The following is a 17,164-nucleotide window of genomic DNA, read 5'->3' as shown; positions in this document are numbered from 1 at the left end:
CCTCCCAAACAGAGTCCGACCCAGACTAAGGACATTGGGGGATGTATCGCTGGTTCTGGGGGGGGGGGGGGGTTATGTGGCGACCCACTTCCCAGCACACTCGAACCAGCTCACAAAGTGGTGCACACCGGCATTGAGGCCGGTACCAAAGGGGGCGCCAAGCCTGCTTCACCAGCAAGGGGAAAAGCCTGCGCACAGGACAGGACTGTTAATACGCGCCCCCTACAGCATTCCCGCCCGACTACGTATCGTTATTTCAGCGCTGCGTGTAGCACACCGCTACACCTCCATGTTTTGGCAGTCAAAACAAGCATAGAAGGCATTGAGCTCATCTGGAAGCAATCCCCTTTGTCGCCTATGTCATTTGATTTTACTTTATAAGAGGTGATAGCATTCAAGCTCTGCCACAACTGTCGAGCATTGTTCTTTGATACAAGTTTAGTCCAGGGGAGTGAAGTATGTTTAGCCTTTTGCCTGTAAGATGGCATTCTGGAGATCATACCAGGACCTCTGTAACTTCCTTGGTCACTAGATTTAAATGCCTCTGATCTGGCCCTCAGCAGATTGTGGATCTCATTGTTCATCCAGGGCTTCTGGTTGGGGAAGACTGAATGATTTTGTGGGGACACACTCACCCACAACTGTTTTAACCAAGCCCATGACAACTATGGTGTACTCAATCAGATCCACAGTTGAGTCCTTGAACATGGATTATACCACTGAACTTAAGCAATCCTGTCACCGCTCCTCTGCCTCCCGCAACCACCTCTTTATTGCCCTAATCTCTGGAGCTTTGCTCTTTAACCTCTGCCTGTATGTAGGTAGGAGAAGGACAGCCAACTGATTTGATTTACCAAAATGCGATCTGGGCATGGAATGGTGGGCATTCCTCATCTTAGTATAACAGTGGTCTAGTGTGCTGGGACCTCAGGTGCTACAGGTTATATGCGGATGATAATTGGGCAGGGATTTCTTTAAACAATCCTGGTTGAAGTCTCAGACTATGGTTTGAAATGCCTTGGGATGGACAGCTACTTGTTTGGAGATGGCATCATGCAGTATCTCAAGCACTTGATTATAATCCAACGGCAGTGGTATATAAACTACAGTCAGGATTATGGAGGAAAACTCATCAGGTAAATAGAACTGAGAGCATTTGACCGTTAGACGTTCAAGGTCGGGGAAACATGTGGTCAACAAAACTGCCACATCAGAGCACCATAGAGTTTATCGTGAAACACACAGCTCCACCGTTTGCCTTTTCCAAATCAGCAGTTCAGACCAAGCGGTAAATTAAAAAACCTTCGGGTCTCACTGCTGTATATGGAGAAAGCCACATCTTGCTCAGGTATAGAATATACCAATCTCTCATTTCTCTCCAATACAGCGAACTTGCCTTCAGGTCCTCAGTTTTGTTCTCCCATGACTGCACACTTGCTAACAAGATGCTAGGTAGAGGAGGCCACATCCCTCTGCATTTCAGCCTGGCTTGGAGTCCTCCCCGCCCCCCGCCTCACTTCCACAATGGTGATGAACCATCGCTTAAAGATGTAGTACATGCTTGGTCCACCGAGTCCTTCAGAAGATTATGAAATCTGTAGATCATTAAGTTAATTTAAAAGTACATTGCTGATACAAACAGGGGAAATTACATGTTGCAGATTGCAGTGAGAGTAATTGAAGAGGTATACACATAAGTATTATACACAACCCTCAGAATGTCACTGTGGTTCACTGGTGTCATTTTGGACCATAAGACCATAATACATAGGAGCAGAATTAGGCCAATTATCCCATTGAGTCTGCTCCACCATTCAATCATGGCTAATCCTTTGTTATTTTACCCTACTCAGGCCCACTTTCTGGCTTCTCCCTGTAACTTTTGATGCAATGTCCAATCAAGAATGCCTCCACAATCTCCGGGTGACTTATGCACCCTTACACCTTTCAGCTTTTTGAGCACCTTCTCCCTTATAACTGCACTCACTTCTCTTCTTTCAACATTTCGCACACTGCTAATGTCTTCCACACTGATGCAAAATACTCATTTAGTTCATCTGCCATTTCCTTGATCCCTGTTATTATTTCTAGTGGTCTTATATCCACTCACTCTCATCTGTCTGGTTTTTTTTATCTAATTGAGAAAGCTTTCACTATGCATTTTAATATTGTTTGTTAGCTTGCTTTCATATTTCATCTTTTCCCTCCAAATGATTGTTTTAGTTGCTGTCTGTAGGTTTTTAAAAGCTTCCCAATCCTCTGTTTTCCCACTAATTTTTGCTTTATTGTACATCCTCTCTTTTGCTTTTACATTTGGTTTGACTTCCCTTGTCAGCCACAGTTGTACTATTTTTTCATTTGAGTATTTCTTCAAATTTACTTTGACCAACTCCTCTCTCATACCACTGTAAATTGCTTTACTCGACTGAAATATTGTTCTGTCAGACTTTACTTTCTCCCTATCAAATTACAAGTTGTATCAAGGTCTTGTGTCAGTCGGTCCACTTTAGTCCCATTCTTTGCCTCCAGGTAGTCAGCCAATCTTCTATCCATTCAAGTATCTTTCCTGTAATATCGTGTGCTCTTATCTTATTAAGCACCCTTATGTGTAGCACCTTGTGAAAGGCCCTCTGAAAATCTAAATAAATAACATCCACTGACCCTCCTTTGTCTATCCTTCCTGTTATTTCCTCAAAGAATTCCAATAGATTTGTCAGGCAAGATTTTTCCTTAAGGAAACCATACTGACTTGGCCCTACTTCATCATGTGCCTCCAAGCAGCCCTGAAACCTCACCTTTAATGATAGGCTCCAGCAGCATTCCAACCACTTATGTCAGGCTAACTGGCCTATTATTTCCTTTTTTTCTGCCTCCATTCCTTTCTTAAAGAGTGGAGTGACATTTGTAATTTCCCAGTCTTCAGGAACCATTCCAGAATCTAATGATTCATGATAGATCATTACTAATGCCTCCGCCATCTCTTCAGCCACTTCTTTGAGAACCCTGCGGTGTAGTCCATCTGGTCCAGGTGACTTACCTACCTTCAGACTTCTCAGCTTCCAAATCACTTTCTCCTTACTACTAACAACACTCACTCCTGCCTCCTGACACGCTCACATTTCTGGCCTTCTGCTAAAGACTTTCACAATGAAGAGTGACACAAAATACTTAAATAAATTTGTCCGCCATTTCTTTATCCTCCATTACTACCTCTCCAGCGTCATTTCCCAGCAGTCCAATATCCACTATCATCTCTCTTTTGTTCTTTATATCCTGAAAAAAACTGATTTTGTATCCTCTTTTATATTATTGTCTAGTTTACTTTCATTCCTGATCTTTTCTCTCTTTATTGCTTTTTTTAGTTGCTTTCTTTTTGAAAAGTACGGGAGGAGGGATTTGGAGGAAATCAATGTGCCTGGTCTACTTTGCTCAGTTTTTGTGCGGAAAGGATTTGGGGTTGATGTGCCTGATCCGTCTTGCTCATTTTTTGTGCAGGAAGTGGGATTTGGGGCTTGATGATCATGCTGCCTTTCTATTCTTTCTTAGTTTCATGGCTACCTGGAGAGATGAAGAATTTCAGAGCTGTACAATTTGAAAATAAAATGAACCTTTGTGGCTTTTAAAAGCTTCCTAATCCTCTGCCTTTCCACGAACTTTTGCAATATTATATGCCCTCTCTTTTGCTTTAATGTTGTCTTTGATTTCCCATGTTAGCCAAAGTTGCGTCATCCTCCCTTTAGAATACTTATTCATCTTAGGGATATATCTTTCCCACACCTTCTGAGCTTCCCCCAGAAACACTAGCCACTGCTGTTCTACTGTCATCCCTGCTAGTGTCCCCATCCAATCAACTTTGGCTAACTCCTCTCTCATGCCTCTGTAATTCCATTATAATACTAATACATCTGATTTTAGCTTCTCCTTCTCAAACTGCAGAGTGTATTCTATCATATTACAATCACTGCCTCCCCAGGGTTCCTTTACCTTGCACACTAATCAAATCTAGGGCATTCCATAACACCCAATCCAGAAATGTTCTCCTAGTTGGTTCAAATACCTCTTCAAATAAAAGGCATTCTACAAATTTCCTCTATTGGGATTCAGTACCAACCTAATTTTACCAATCTACATATTTACATATTGAAATCCCCGATTATTATCACAGCATTGGCCTACTTACAAGCCTTTTCCATCTCCAATTGTACTTGGTAGCTCGTATCCTGGCTACTGTTTAGAAGCCTGTATACAACTTCCATCAGAGTCTTTTTATTGCTGCAGTTTCTTAACTCTACCCACAAGGATACTACATCTTCCGATCCTAGGTCACCTCTTTCTAAGTATCTGGTTTCAGTTTTTACCAACAGAGGCACCCCATCCCCTCTGTCTACCTGCCTGTCCTTTCAATACAATGCGTAACCTTGTATAAAGAATCTAGTGCTTTCCCGGCGTATCTGACGAATAATCTCTTCTTGGGTTTCCAGACGGGTACAGGTATTGATTTTAACCGACGTTTCGATGATAAACTCTACCGTCTTCATCAGGGATGCTGCCTGGGCATGTTTAGTCCAGTGGTATTTATACCACTGTCACCCCTCCCTCCCTATTGGTTAGTCTACATCCAATCAGGTTTCTGCTGTTGCACCTTGTTTGTAATCGAATTCCAGTTCTTACTTTGAGCGACACCTTTGTCTTTGTTAAAAAGTATTTCTCCAGTTTCATTTCAATGGCTTTCTTCAGCAGGCTGCCCCAAAAGCCATTACAGCAGCACAGTATCTTTATGCTGTCGAAGTCAATCTTATGGCCATTGCGAATGCAATGTTCTGCTGCTGCCAATTTCTCCAGGTAACCCAAACAGATCCACCACCTGTGCTCTTTGATCCGGGTTTCCACCGTGTTCCGTCTGGCCGATATGCATTGCTCCGCATTCACAATGAATCCTGTAAACACCAGCCGTTCCAAGTCCTAGATCAGCTTTGACCCGCCTGAGCTGTGATTTGAGCTTCCTTACAGGTTTGTGGATGGTATTAATCTGGTATTTCTTCAGGATCCTGGCAATCCTTCCAGAAGTCATGAAAATATAGGGAAGACAGGCAGCAGTGATGGGTTCCTCCTCATCATTAGATTTCCTTGTTTTTCTGGCGGCACTCTTAAGCCTTCACAATTGACTTCAACGACACAAAGCTACTATGCATCACTAAAGGCTTTTGGGACTGGCAGGTGAAGGAAGCTATCAAAATAAAACTAGAGAAAAAGAATTTTTAACACAGACAAAGGTCTCGCTCTAAGTAAGAACTGGAATTTGGTTGTAAACAAGGTGGGAGTGCGGAAACCTGATTGGATGAGGACTAACCAATCAGGAGGGACAGACAACAGGGGTATATATACACCATTGGAGTAGACATGACCAGACATCATCCCTGATAAAGGCTGAAGAGTTTGTCATCAAAATGTCAGTTAAAATCAATGCCTGCACCCGGCTGGAAGCCCAAGAAGAATTTATTCATTGTATCCTTGGATGTTAAGCTCCCAACTATGACCTTCTTCCGTCACGACTCAGAAATGCCCACAACACCAGACCTACCAATCTCTAACTGTGATACAAGATCATCTACCTTATTCTATGTACTGCATGTATTCAAATATATGTAACACCTTCAATCCTTTATTCATCACCCTTTTTGATTCTTGCCTCCATCACACTTCAAGTCATTCTCACTGATCGTAACTGTGGCCTATCATCTGCCTATCTCACCATGTACTGCATCTAGTCCTATACCAACTACCACATCCTCAGCCCTACCACTCTGGTTTCCATCTCCTGCCAAATTTCTTAAACCACCCTCCACAGCTCCAGCAAGCCTGCCCACAATGATATCGGTCCCCTTCAGGTTTCGGTGTAACCCTTCCTTTTTCTACAGTTTATAGCTTCCCCAGAAGAGATCCTAATGAACCAGAAATTTGAAAGCCTGCCACCTGTACCAATCCTTCAGCCTTGTAATCATCTGCCAAACATCTTATTCTTACCCTCACTGGCACGTGAACAGGCAGCAATCCAGAGATTACAACCCTGGAGGTTCTGCTTTCCAGCTTTCTGCCTAACTCTCTATATTCTTTTTTCAGGACCTCCTCCCTTTTCTACCTATGGTATTGGTATCAATATGTACCACAACTTCCAGCTGTTTATCCTCCCCCTTTAGAATGCCATGGAACCAATCACAGACATCCCTGACCCCGCCACCTGGGAAGCATCATACCACCCAAGTGTCCCTTTCACGTCCACAGAATGTGCTTTCCCCTCCTCTAACTATGACATCCCCGATCTCTACTGCACCCCTCTTCTCCCCACTCCCCTCTGAGCCACAGAGCCAGATTCAATGCAAGAGACCTGCCCTCTCTTCTAGTAGATCGTGCCCCCCCCAACAGTATCCAAAGCAGTATGCTTATTATTGAGGGGTACAGCCACAGGGGTACTCTGCACTGGTTGCCTATTTCTTTCCCTCACCTGATGGTCACCCAAGTACCTGCCTCCTGCAACTCAGGAGTGACTACATCCCTGTACCTCCCATCTATCACCTCCTCATTTTCCTATATGAGCCAAAGGTCATCCAGCTCTAGATCCACTTCTTTTTCAGTCTCTAAGGACCTGCAGCTTGGTGCACTTCATTCAGATGTAGTTATCAGGGAGACTGGAGGTTTCCCAGAGTTCCCACATCTCACACAAAGTACTTACTACTACCTCTGAACTCATTACCAGTGCACTAGCTATGTATCAACAGAAACTTACTTACCTAGAACCTCTGCCTATGCTTGCCCAAGCCTGACCACTCCAACATTGGTCCACTCTGCTTACACCTCCCTTCTTTTTATTGGCCCCATGAATTGTAGTCTGCTGAAAAGAACTGCAAGCTCTTTTTAAACCTGGCACTGCGTCACCAATGAACGACCTCTTGCACTAATTTCAGCTCACCAAATCTGATGCAAAGTGAAAAGTGGCATAATATTCTGTATCTGCACAATTTACAAGGCCACATTCTGGATCTCCATTTCTGCAGTGTATATTCTTTTATAAACAAACAGAAAATGCGTAGCACTCATGATTTTACACTACTAAAGGACAACACACTTCAGATAAGCAGATCTGAACATGAATCTTCCTTGGTAAGATTGCTGGATAAGATCTTTGCATCATACATCTGCTATAAAATGTTTAAACATCCACCATTATAAAACAAAATGGAAGCATAAAATTAAGAACTTGTGACTTGGCAAATGTCCATGATAAAATTAAACTTTGATATTTTTAGTGGGGAAGAAACATCCAGCTGGTCATCTTACCTATTGTGAAAAATTAAATTAACACAATGCAACACAATATCTAGACTGCTTTAAACTTGGAGCTGTAACACTGTATCAGTTTTCACTGCTATTCTATACACATATTATTTGTTGGTTTTTGATTTCCAGTAAAATTCTTAATCACAAACTGTTCTTTTGACAGAACCATTTAAAAAATACTTACATGCCACCTTCCAGGAAATTACAGACGTTTTCATCTCTTTTTGACACCAAGTGAAATGTCTCCCTTATAATTTGTTGTTGTGTATCTTCACTCTGTAACGGAGTACAGATTCATTTATAATTTAAAAGCAGCTGTCACTGCATTAAAAAGTTGGCAACTTTTAAAATAAGATCTTTAATTGACACTTAGAAGTGCAAGCTGCAGTGCTAAACAAAAGCAACACCTCCTTATATGTACCAAAACAGCATTTGTGTGATAGATTTGGGGGAAGTAGTAAAATAATCTGGGGTGTGTAGAATACAAATTACACTGAAAGTGAAACTGTAATTTGTGTGCCAAACTCTAAACAAAACCATTTTTCAGTCAGCAATTTTGCTCTGTTTTATGACAAAGTAAGTGAATTGGATGCATATATCCATATTTTATAAGTATAGAGGGGTCAATAAGGTAGCGAAGCAGTTAGTTTAATTCGTTACAGCACCAGCTGGAGATCAGGGTTCAATGCCCGCCGCTGTCTGCTAGGAATTTATATGTTCTCCTCCTGACCGTGAGGGTTTTCTCCGGGTGCTCCTGTTTCCTCTCACATTTCACAGTACAAGCTAGAGTTAGTAAGTTGTGGGCATGCAGTACTCATGCCGGAAGCACAGTAAACACATGTGGGCTGCCTATATTGCATCCTCAATGCAAACAACACATATCACTATATGATTCAATGTTTCGTTATACATGTGACAAAAACAGCTAATCTAAAGGACAGAGAATAGGCTCAAAAAGATCAAAAAAGAGATTTTTTTCATGTTTTAAATAGACTTAAATACACTAATTCTGTCTGGACCCAAACATCAGCTTGTACTAGTTTAAATAAGACCATAAGATATAGGAGCATAAGTAGGCCATTTGGTCCATCAAGTCTGCTCCACCATTCATTCATGGGCTGATCCAATTCTTCCGGTCATCCCCACTCCCGTTTCCACCCCATACCCTTTGATGCCCTGGCTAAACAAGAATCTATCGTCTTTGCCTTAAATGTACCCAATGACTTGGCCTCCACAGCCGCTCGAGGCAACAAATTCCACAGATTTACCACACTCTGACTAAAGTAATTTCTCAGCATCTCAGTTCTAAATGGACATCCTTCAATCCTGAAGTTGTGCCCTCTTGTCCTAGAATCCCCTACCATGGGAAATAACTTTGCCATATCTAATCTGTTCAGGACTTTTAACATTCAGAATGTTTCTATGAGATCCCTCATTCTCCTGAACTCCAGGGAATACAGCCCAAGAGCTGCCAGACGTTCCTCATACAGTAATCCTTTCATTCCTGGAATCATTCTCGCAAAACCTCTCCAATGTCAGTATATCCTTTCTAAAATAAGGAGCCCAAAACTGCACACAATACTCCTAGTGTGGTCTCAGGAGTGCCTTACAGAGCCTCAACATCACATCCTTGCTTTTATATTCTATACCTCTAGAAATGAATGCCAACATTGCATTCACCTTCTTCACAACAGACTCAACCTGGAGGTTAACTTTTAGGATATCTTGCACAAGGACTCCCAAGTCCCTTTGCATCACTGCATTTCGAATCCTCTCCCCATCTAAATAACAGTCTGCCCATTTATTTTTTCCACCAAAGTGCATGACCATACACTTTCCAACATTGTATTTCATTTGCCATTTCTTTGCCCATTCCCCTAAACTATCTAAGTCTCTCTGCAGGCTCTCTGTTTCCTCAACACTACCTGCTCCTACAACTATCTTTGTATCATTGTATCAAATTTAGCCACAAATCCATTAATCCCATCGTCCAACTCACTGACACGCATTGTAAAAAGCAGTGGTCCCAACACCAACCCCTGTGGAACTCCACTGGTAACCGGCAGCCAGCCGGAAAAGGATCCCTTTATTCCCACTCTCTGTTTTCTGCCAATCAGCTAATGCTCCATCCATGCTAGTAACTTCCCAGTAATTCCATGGGCTCTTATCTTGCTAAGCAACCTCATGTGTGGCACCTTGTCAAAGGCCTTCTGAAATTCCAAGCACACCACATCTACTGCATCTCTTTTGTCTACCCTACTTGTAATTTCCTCAAAGAATTGCAGTAGATTTTTCAGGCAGGACTTTCCTTTCAAGAAACCATGCTGGTTTTGGCCTATCTTGTCATGTGCCTCCAGATACTCCATAATCTCATTGCTTAACAATCAATTCCAACAACTTCCCAACCACTGACATCAGGCTAACAGGTCTAAAGTTTCCTTTCTGCTGCCCCTTTTCCACTCATCCAGTGCAATGCCAGAATCTATCGATTCCTGAAAGATCATCGTTAATGCCTCCAAATTACAAATGTGCTGCAAATAAAAAATCCTGAATTTTCTCTCTGATCAAGAGATTTATCAATGCTTGACTGTAATTCCCAATCTCAATAAAATAAATTATAACACATATTATGTCAATTTTTGTCTGCCTTGTTTCTCTCAGAAGAAAAACTCATAAATATGGTTCCTACAAAATAGCCCATTTATTTTTTTTCTTGAATATTTCATGATTTCTTGCCTTGTGTTAATTAAGAACTTGATAATTGGCTAATTCCCTCATCCCAACTAACATCCAACTAAAGGATAATATAAATAAAACTGCATGTACCAAAAATCTTAAACAAAAAATAGGAAACAATCAACAGGTGTGGGCTGCACCTGTGGGAAGAGTAAGAATCAAAGTTACAGATCAGAGACCATTCATCAAGACCACCTGCTCTGCAAATTGTAACACTCATCCTCTTTTTCTGTCTATGTTCTCATTCTCCAACTGCTCACATTCATTCATTAACCAAATAACTTAGTTTACAACTTATGACCATGATAACCCAAGTTTCACCCTACCAGGGACAGGCCCACCCCAACCTTCCTTCACTTACACAAATTTCTGTCTCTTTTTCAATTCTGAAGAAAGCCTCCAGCTTGAAAAACTGATTTTGCTTTTACCAAAGCATCAATTAGAAAGGGACCTGTGTTCCTTTTCATCTGTTTTGGACATAATTTTAAGCAGTTCTTGCAATTATTTTTTAAAACTAATTTGCTGCTTCACTCTTTAAAATCTTCCTCCTCTGTGGTCCAGCCATGTGCCATACAAACTCCCAGCAAAATAGTTTCACAACTTTTCTTCATCAGCCTCTGTACTATGTCTTCCCATCTGCAGTGAGTTCAATCTCCAATTTATTTCATATCTTCTGCATTTTCTGGATTTGGTGACCACCATTTTCAAAAGTGCATGATCCTGCCAACTTAATTGCTTGTGGTTGAGGCTGCAATTTCCAGAAGATGAACATTTATTTTTTTGCAATTTCTTCTCTCCCAGCTCTGAAACTCTATTAGGTACATGAATGGTAGGGGTATGGAGGGTTATGAATTTAGTGTAGATCAATGGGAGTAAGCAGTTTAAATAGTTTGGCATGGACTAGATGGGCCAAAGAACCCGTTTCAATGCTGTACTTTTCTGTGACTAACTGTACTTTAATGATCCTTAAAGCTGACAGGACGAGAGCAGGTACAAATATTGCACCCGATCAAGTTTTTAGATTTAAAAAGCAGGATACCTTTTCCCTGCACTTACACCAATTTATTGGACTTACTCTTCAATCATCAGATCAGAAGGAACAGAGGAAACTGACACCAGTTTCAGTGAGGGAGAAAATGTTTCCTTGGCCTCTCTTCCTCCACTGTTGCCTTGAGAAGTGTTTCAGGACTATCCTGCAGAAACAGGAAAAAGTTCTTTGCCTTCCCAAATGGCTTTCTCTACCCAAATCTACCTGGCATGGATAACAATGCAAAAATCGGTACCATTTGACATTAAATCTACCCATCTTCCAATAAATGCACTTCCAATAAACTTTCCTAAATTCTTACAATATTCCTGCTACTCTCAACCTTCGATAGCTGAGAGGGCATACTGTCAAAAGGATATTACAATTCTAGAGGCAATCAAGTATTCTTCACTACTGGGGATTAGATTGCTGCATAAACATAAATTTGCTATTTATATCATCAGCATTAACAAGGGTTGAATGTACTTGTATTAGGTAACAGCAGGACAAGGTCACTATGATTTCTTTAGTATAGGCATGAAACAAGGTGTGGCTGGCATTCAATATAGTAACTTTGATAAAATGCTGTTATCCATTAATAAACAATTATAAATGCCTGACTGAAAGTTTAGAAAAGTAAAATCCATATAAATAATTATTAGATTATTTCTGTTGTTCAAGTATTATCAATAGGCTTTAGTAGATTCTTATCAGTAGTATTCCTGAGACTAGCCAATGAACTTTAATATCATACATAAAACTTCTTGAATTTTGCCTCAAATTCATCATCGTGAATTCCTGTCAAAGTCTCAAGTTCAAAGTACATTTATTATCAAAGTATGTATACTTTATACAATCTTAAGGTTCATTTTTACAGGCTGTGACAAAACAAAGAAACCCAGTAGAACTCATACATAAAAAGAAGACCCTCAAACACCAATGTGCAGGAAAAAATGAGCAAACAATAAAAGCAAGCAAATAGCATTCAGAACTGAAGGTCATAAAAGTGAGTCCACACTTTGATAGTTCAGTGCAGAGATGAGTAAACATCATGAAGCAGCAAGCTGAAGTTCAGTGCAAAGTCGAGTAAAACTCACAGAGCGGCAATTGAACAAGCCCCTCCTTCGCCTCCAGCCCAAACACCCTGACCTTTTCCAATCTGGCCTGGCACCTAAATCTCAAACCTCAGGTCATTCCTTGCTCTCAGACCTGGGCCCTGCCACTTCAATACGCTCTCAGGTTGGTGCCTGCCACCTCAGTTCAGCCTGTACCCTACTTCTCCAATTCAGCTCAGCACTTATATCGATCAAACCTTGGGTCTTTCCTCCCTCTCAGATGCAGACTCTAGATTACCTCTGCTCTCCTCACTTCAGTCTACCAAATCGAATTACCTCTAAGTCCACGGCAGCCATTCCCCTACTCTCTGGCCCAGACTCTGTCGCCTTGACTCAGCCCACACACACCATGGCGCAACCATTCTGCACCTTTGAGATTTCAGTTCTCACCACAAAAATGCCAGGCTGTACAGGCTGCTCAAATGCTCAGCCCCAACAGGGAAATTACAGTCTATTGTTTGCAGTCAACACACAAAAAATGCTGGAAGTACTCAGCAGGTCAGGCACTGGAAAAGAGTACAGTCGATGTTTTGGGCCGAGACCCTTCATGAGGACACGATTGCTTGCATTGATTAATAGGCATCTGTTAGTCTCGTGAGACCATAGATTTGTGCCTTGGAAGGTTTCCAGGGCACAGGCCTGGGCAAGGTTGTATGGAAGAATGGCAGTTGCCCATGCTGCAAGTCTCCCCTCTCCACATCACCAATGTTGTCCAAGGGAAGGGCACCAGTGTCCTCGCACAGCAATGTGCAGTTAAGTGCCTTGCAGTGACTATTTACCAGAAAAACAGTGATTAATAAAGTATTTAGTTGTTTTCGTCATTTTGTTTGTCACCAGTAAGTGATCGCTGACCTTCACCAGCACCACCTTAGGCTACATCCACACTAGACCAGATAATTTTGAAAATGCTGGTTTCGCGTAAGAACGATAGGTGTCCACACCAGGCATTTAAAAAAATATCTCTGTCCACATTGAAACAGATATTTCGGTGAATCTCCTCCTACTGCGCATGCGCAGGACACATCTACCGAAAACAAGCGACATGTTTGGTGTCGAATCTCGCTGTGAAAGTGCGCGTTTGGTCAGTTACAGACTAGAAAAACTTAAACAACGGACAGCTATTGGCTCTCGCGCAGGAGGACTTAAAAGTAAAAAAAAATAATGGAGCGTATGGAGGCAACCGACAGGGAGTTCACAGACAGTATGAACAGGCTGATGATGAACATTGAGAAACTAACTCTGTTGCATTAATAAAGCACCTTGTTAAATGTGTAAAGCATGTCTGCATCAGTATTATCTTGTATTTCCACATAATGTTACATTAGGCTGTTGCACATCTATTGTCAGAGAAGTACTTGCATAAATAGGTAAACCACCTTCATACAAGCAAGGACAGAAAACAGGGCAAAGTGAGTATACTTATTTAGTCAGTAAGTTATGGGTCAAAGTATTTGGTGAGTACATTTCTAACTCTTCTGGCTTCAGTCTCGTTGCCGTCTGTTCTGAAGTTGTTAGATTGTGTGGGGGGGTTGCATTCAGGAAAACAATGAAATAGCGTGCTGCCATCTGACAGCGTTTTCAGATTTCTCCAGTTACCCCATCCACACTGATCTGTCCAAGTGGCATTTTCAAAATTACACACCCTGGACAATGTTTGTGAAAAGCTCCCGGTTTCGGGGGACGAAAACGCCATTTTAGTGTGGACGGAGGGTAAAAATTAAGAGAAAAAGCTTCAGTTACAGATTTATCCAGTGTGATGTGGATGTAGCCTTAAACCAGAAGAACAATCACCATAATCATCAGTGATACTATCTATAACAATGGAGCTAATTCCACATCATTTATCCATTACAAAGCCTAGATTAATCACTCAAGAGTTAATGTATTTTTCTGAAATACCGCTCGGAAAACGCTTTCTTTTTCGAATGCATGACTGTGGATATTTGTTAGTATACTTTCAGTGTCTAAAAAGTACTGAAATAGCTCAAAGGTTTTCAAAAATTAGAAGCATGTTATAGTCGAATGTAGAACCATTCTGTACAAATAACAAAAAAAATAAATTTATACATCATTAAAGCCTTTTTTCTTACAAACCATGTGCTAAAGGACATTTCAGGCAATGCAGCACTTTCTCAGACAAGTACTGAAGCATTAGTCTAAACTATGCACACAATTCCTACAAAACCTAAAATTTAAAAAAATCCTGTAAACTACAATTACACTTTTATGATGAAAACAATATATAGAACAGTGTATTAATAAGTTATATTGCAAAGTAGGATAATTCTGAGTTTTAAAGTTTTAAAAAATTGATGGAAAAAAATAGAATTCTAAATTAATGATGACAGTCAATGCCATACAGTCTAGCATTCCAGGAGGTTCTTCACAATTAGTGAAGAATCACAATTTAGTTGTAACACTTTCAATTGACTGCACTTGCTGCTCATTATTTTTTTGAAAAGGCAAATTTAAGATGGGGAGCAAATGAACTTAGCACCATACCTCCATTCTACATGCAAACATAAACTGGACCTTGATTGATTGGTGTTTAAAATCCCAGGTGTCTGACCTATGGGAGCCTCAGGAGGAACTTCAATATGTGATCTGTTATTTAAGCACTTTAATATATTAATGCACAAAAGCAAAGTAGGAGCACTCAAAGCCCGTTGAGCTTGCTCTGCCATTCAGTAAGTTCATGACTGATCCTATCTTGTCTTTAGATATAACACCCTGTATTCTTCTTGTTAAATCTGGATTCCATTATTGATCAAAATTCCCCCCATCTCAGCTTTGAATGGACACATTCATGGCTGAAAGTGATGAACTGCAAAGACTCTCGATGAATTTCTTCAGTTTTAAACTGGTAGCAATAATTCCCAATTTCATATTTCCATCTGGGGCTAAGTAATTCTCCATTTAGCACCTATCTTGCCAAGTCCCTTATAATCTGCTTCAATCTTTCATTCTTTCAAATTGCATCACAAATAAGCCCAGCTTTCAAGACAACCTCTTTATCCCAGGACTCATCTTATACCATATTCTCGGAAATGAAAAGAGCAATTTCATACACAAAATCCAAATTTGGTGCTATTAACATCCTTTAAGTTATATGGCAAGCTATACTAAGAATTCTACACATTCCATTTGCCTTCCTATTTACTGTATATTCAGTCTAATCTTATTTCACCTACAGAGACACAGAGAATCTTGTGTTGGGGCTTTCTAGAGTCTCTATCCATTTAAATACTACTCTTCTTTGCCTCCCTTAATGGATAACTTCACTTAATTTTATTCACCAAACATTCACCCACTCTCTTAGCTAAATATACCTTCGAAGACTCTTGCCATCTTCTCACAACTGGTTTTCCCACCTGTTTGTGTTTTGCCAAGAAATTTAGTAACGCAACAACTCCATCCTTTCATTCCAGTCTTTAAAACCGACTGATAATGATTAAGGCTCCGGTACTGGCCCATGTAACAATCCATATGTTACTATTTGGTAACATGAAAATGATTTATCAAAACTTGTTTTTCTTTACATTAGCTAATCCCGCCCCATCAAAATGTTGAACATTATTGAATATCTTCTGGAAATCCAAAAATGCTACAACTAGTTGCTTCTTTACAACCACCTTGCTTGTCACATCGCCAAATTTGTTGAACGTTTCCCAATTTTAGAATCATAATGACTCTGCTTGATTACTATGTGACCTTTAATAAGTCCTTCATCTAGTTCCTTAATAACATATTCCAATCTCTGAGACTGAATGCCAGTTCAACAATTCCCAGCCCCCCTAAGGTAACAAGTTATGGCCCTGCTATTTCTGTTTAGAATTCTAAACTCATCTGTTGTCTCTGATCTTCAAATCTCATCAGTTTTTACTTCAGATACTACCTGATCCAATGAATATTTTTTAATATTAAAAATTCTTATTGCTAAGAGAACCAAAGATAAACATAGATATTTCATAAAGTTACAGCCTCTTTTAGGGACACATGTAATGATACACAACTTACTTAGTTTAGATTAATCCAAAGCAGCTCTGTCTTCAAATCAGTGTATTGCAATTTGAAAATAACTTCCAGAATTTCTTCCAAGAGTTCTTCCACAGTTTCACACTTTTTATAGTGAACAGAAGTAAAAACAGGAGGTGCTGTGTAAAAGTTACAATTCACCAGCAAAAGCATAATAAACAACTTTTGAAGAGCTCCTCAATGCCCTCTGGCAAGATGACAGTCTATCAAAATGAGTTTTGATAAAGGGTCGAAGATGCAAAACATTGACTGGTTCTACTTCCAAAACAGCTACCTGACCTGCTGAGTTTTTCCATCATTTTCTTTTGTGTCATAGTACTGCTGCCATCTCTTTTCTAACATTATGTTCAAGGCAAAAATCAAAAATATCATTATCCTAATAATGGCAAGGCCAGCAAGCAAGTGAAAATTTTTCAACTATATCTGCCAAAAATATCAAATCAGTCTCACCTTTCTTCTGAAATTCCCATCATTACAGATGCAAGTATCCACCTAATTACATCCATTCCATGTAACATCAAGAAATAAGTGACAGATTAAATATAAAATGTGGTATAAAAGCTGAATGGTACAAAAAGCAATGTAACCTTTGTTCTGGCAGTGGAACAGACTACACTCCAGAACTAAATAGGTTTTTAGCCAAGCTGTGTCAGTATATTTGAAACAATATACATGAAAAAGTTACATCCTCTTACACAATTGTATATTCTATATACAAAAAGTATGAGAAACCCAATTCAGCTAATTACCTCCCAGTCAGTGTCCTCATGATTACCAACGAAGTGACACAAGTTACCACTATCAAATAAAACTCAAGTTAGCAATAACTGTATAGCGATGCCTCCATTGGGTTTTGTCAGGTCCACTTGCCTGCAGACCTCAATTAAACAAAAATTCAAACATGAATTCCAACCTT

The 17,164-nt window shown here is 40.3% G+C and overlaps 1 protein-coding gene across 1 annotated transcript in view; it reads right to left on the bottom strand.

The window, feature by feature from the left end:
* Positions 1-17,164, bottom strand: part of LOC132394007 (AP-3 complex subunit sigma-1) — a 93,117-nt gene that overhangs the window by 67,125 nt on the left and 8,828 nt on the right. Inside the window, exon 2 of the mRNA XM_059969602.1 lies at positions 7,520-7,611. Within this exon, the coding sequence (XP_059825585.1) occupies positions 7,520-7,611 (92 nt within the window). The remainder of the gene's footprint in view (positions 1-7,519; positions 7,612-17,164) is intronic.

This window comes from Hypanus sabinus, chromosome 5 (assembly GCF_030144855.1).
Source record: "Hypanus sabinus isolate sHypSab1 chromosome 5, sHypSab1.hap1, whole genome shotgun sequence".
In the NCBI taxonomy this organism is placed as follows: domain Eukaryota; kingdom Metazoa; phylum Chordata; class Chondrichthyes; order Myliobatiformes; family Dasyatidae; genus Hypanus; species Hypanus sabinus.
This window is presented reverse-complemented; position numbering and strand designations above follow the sequence as displayed.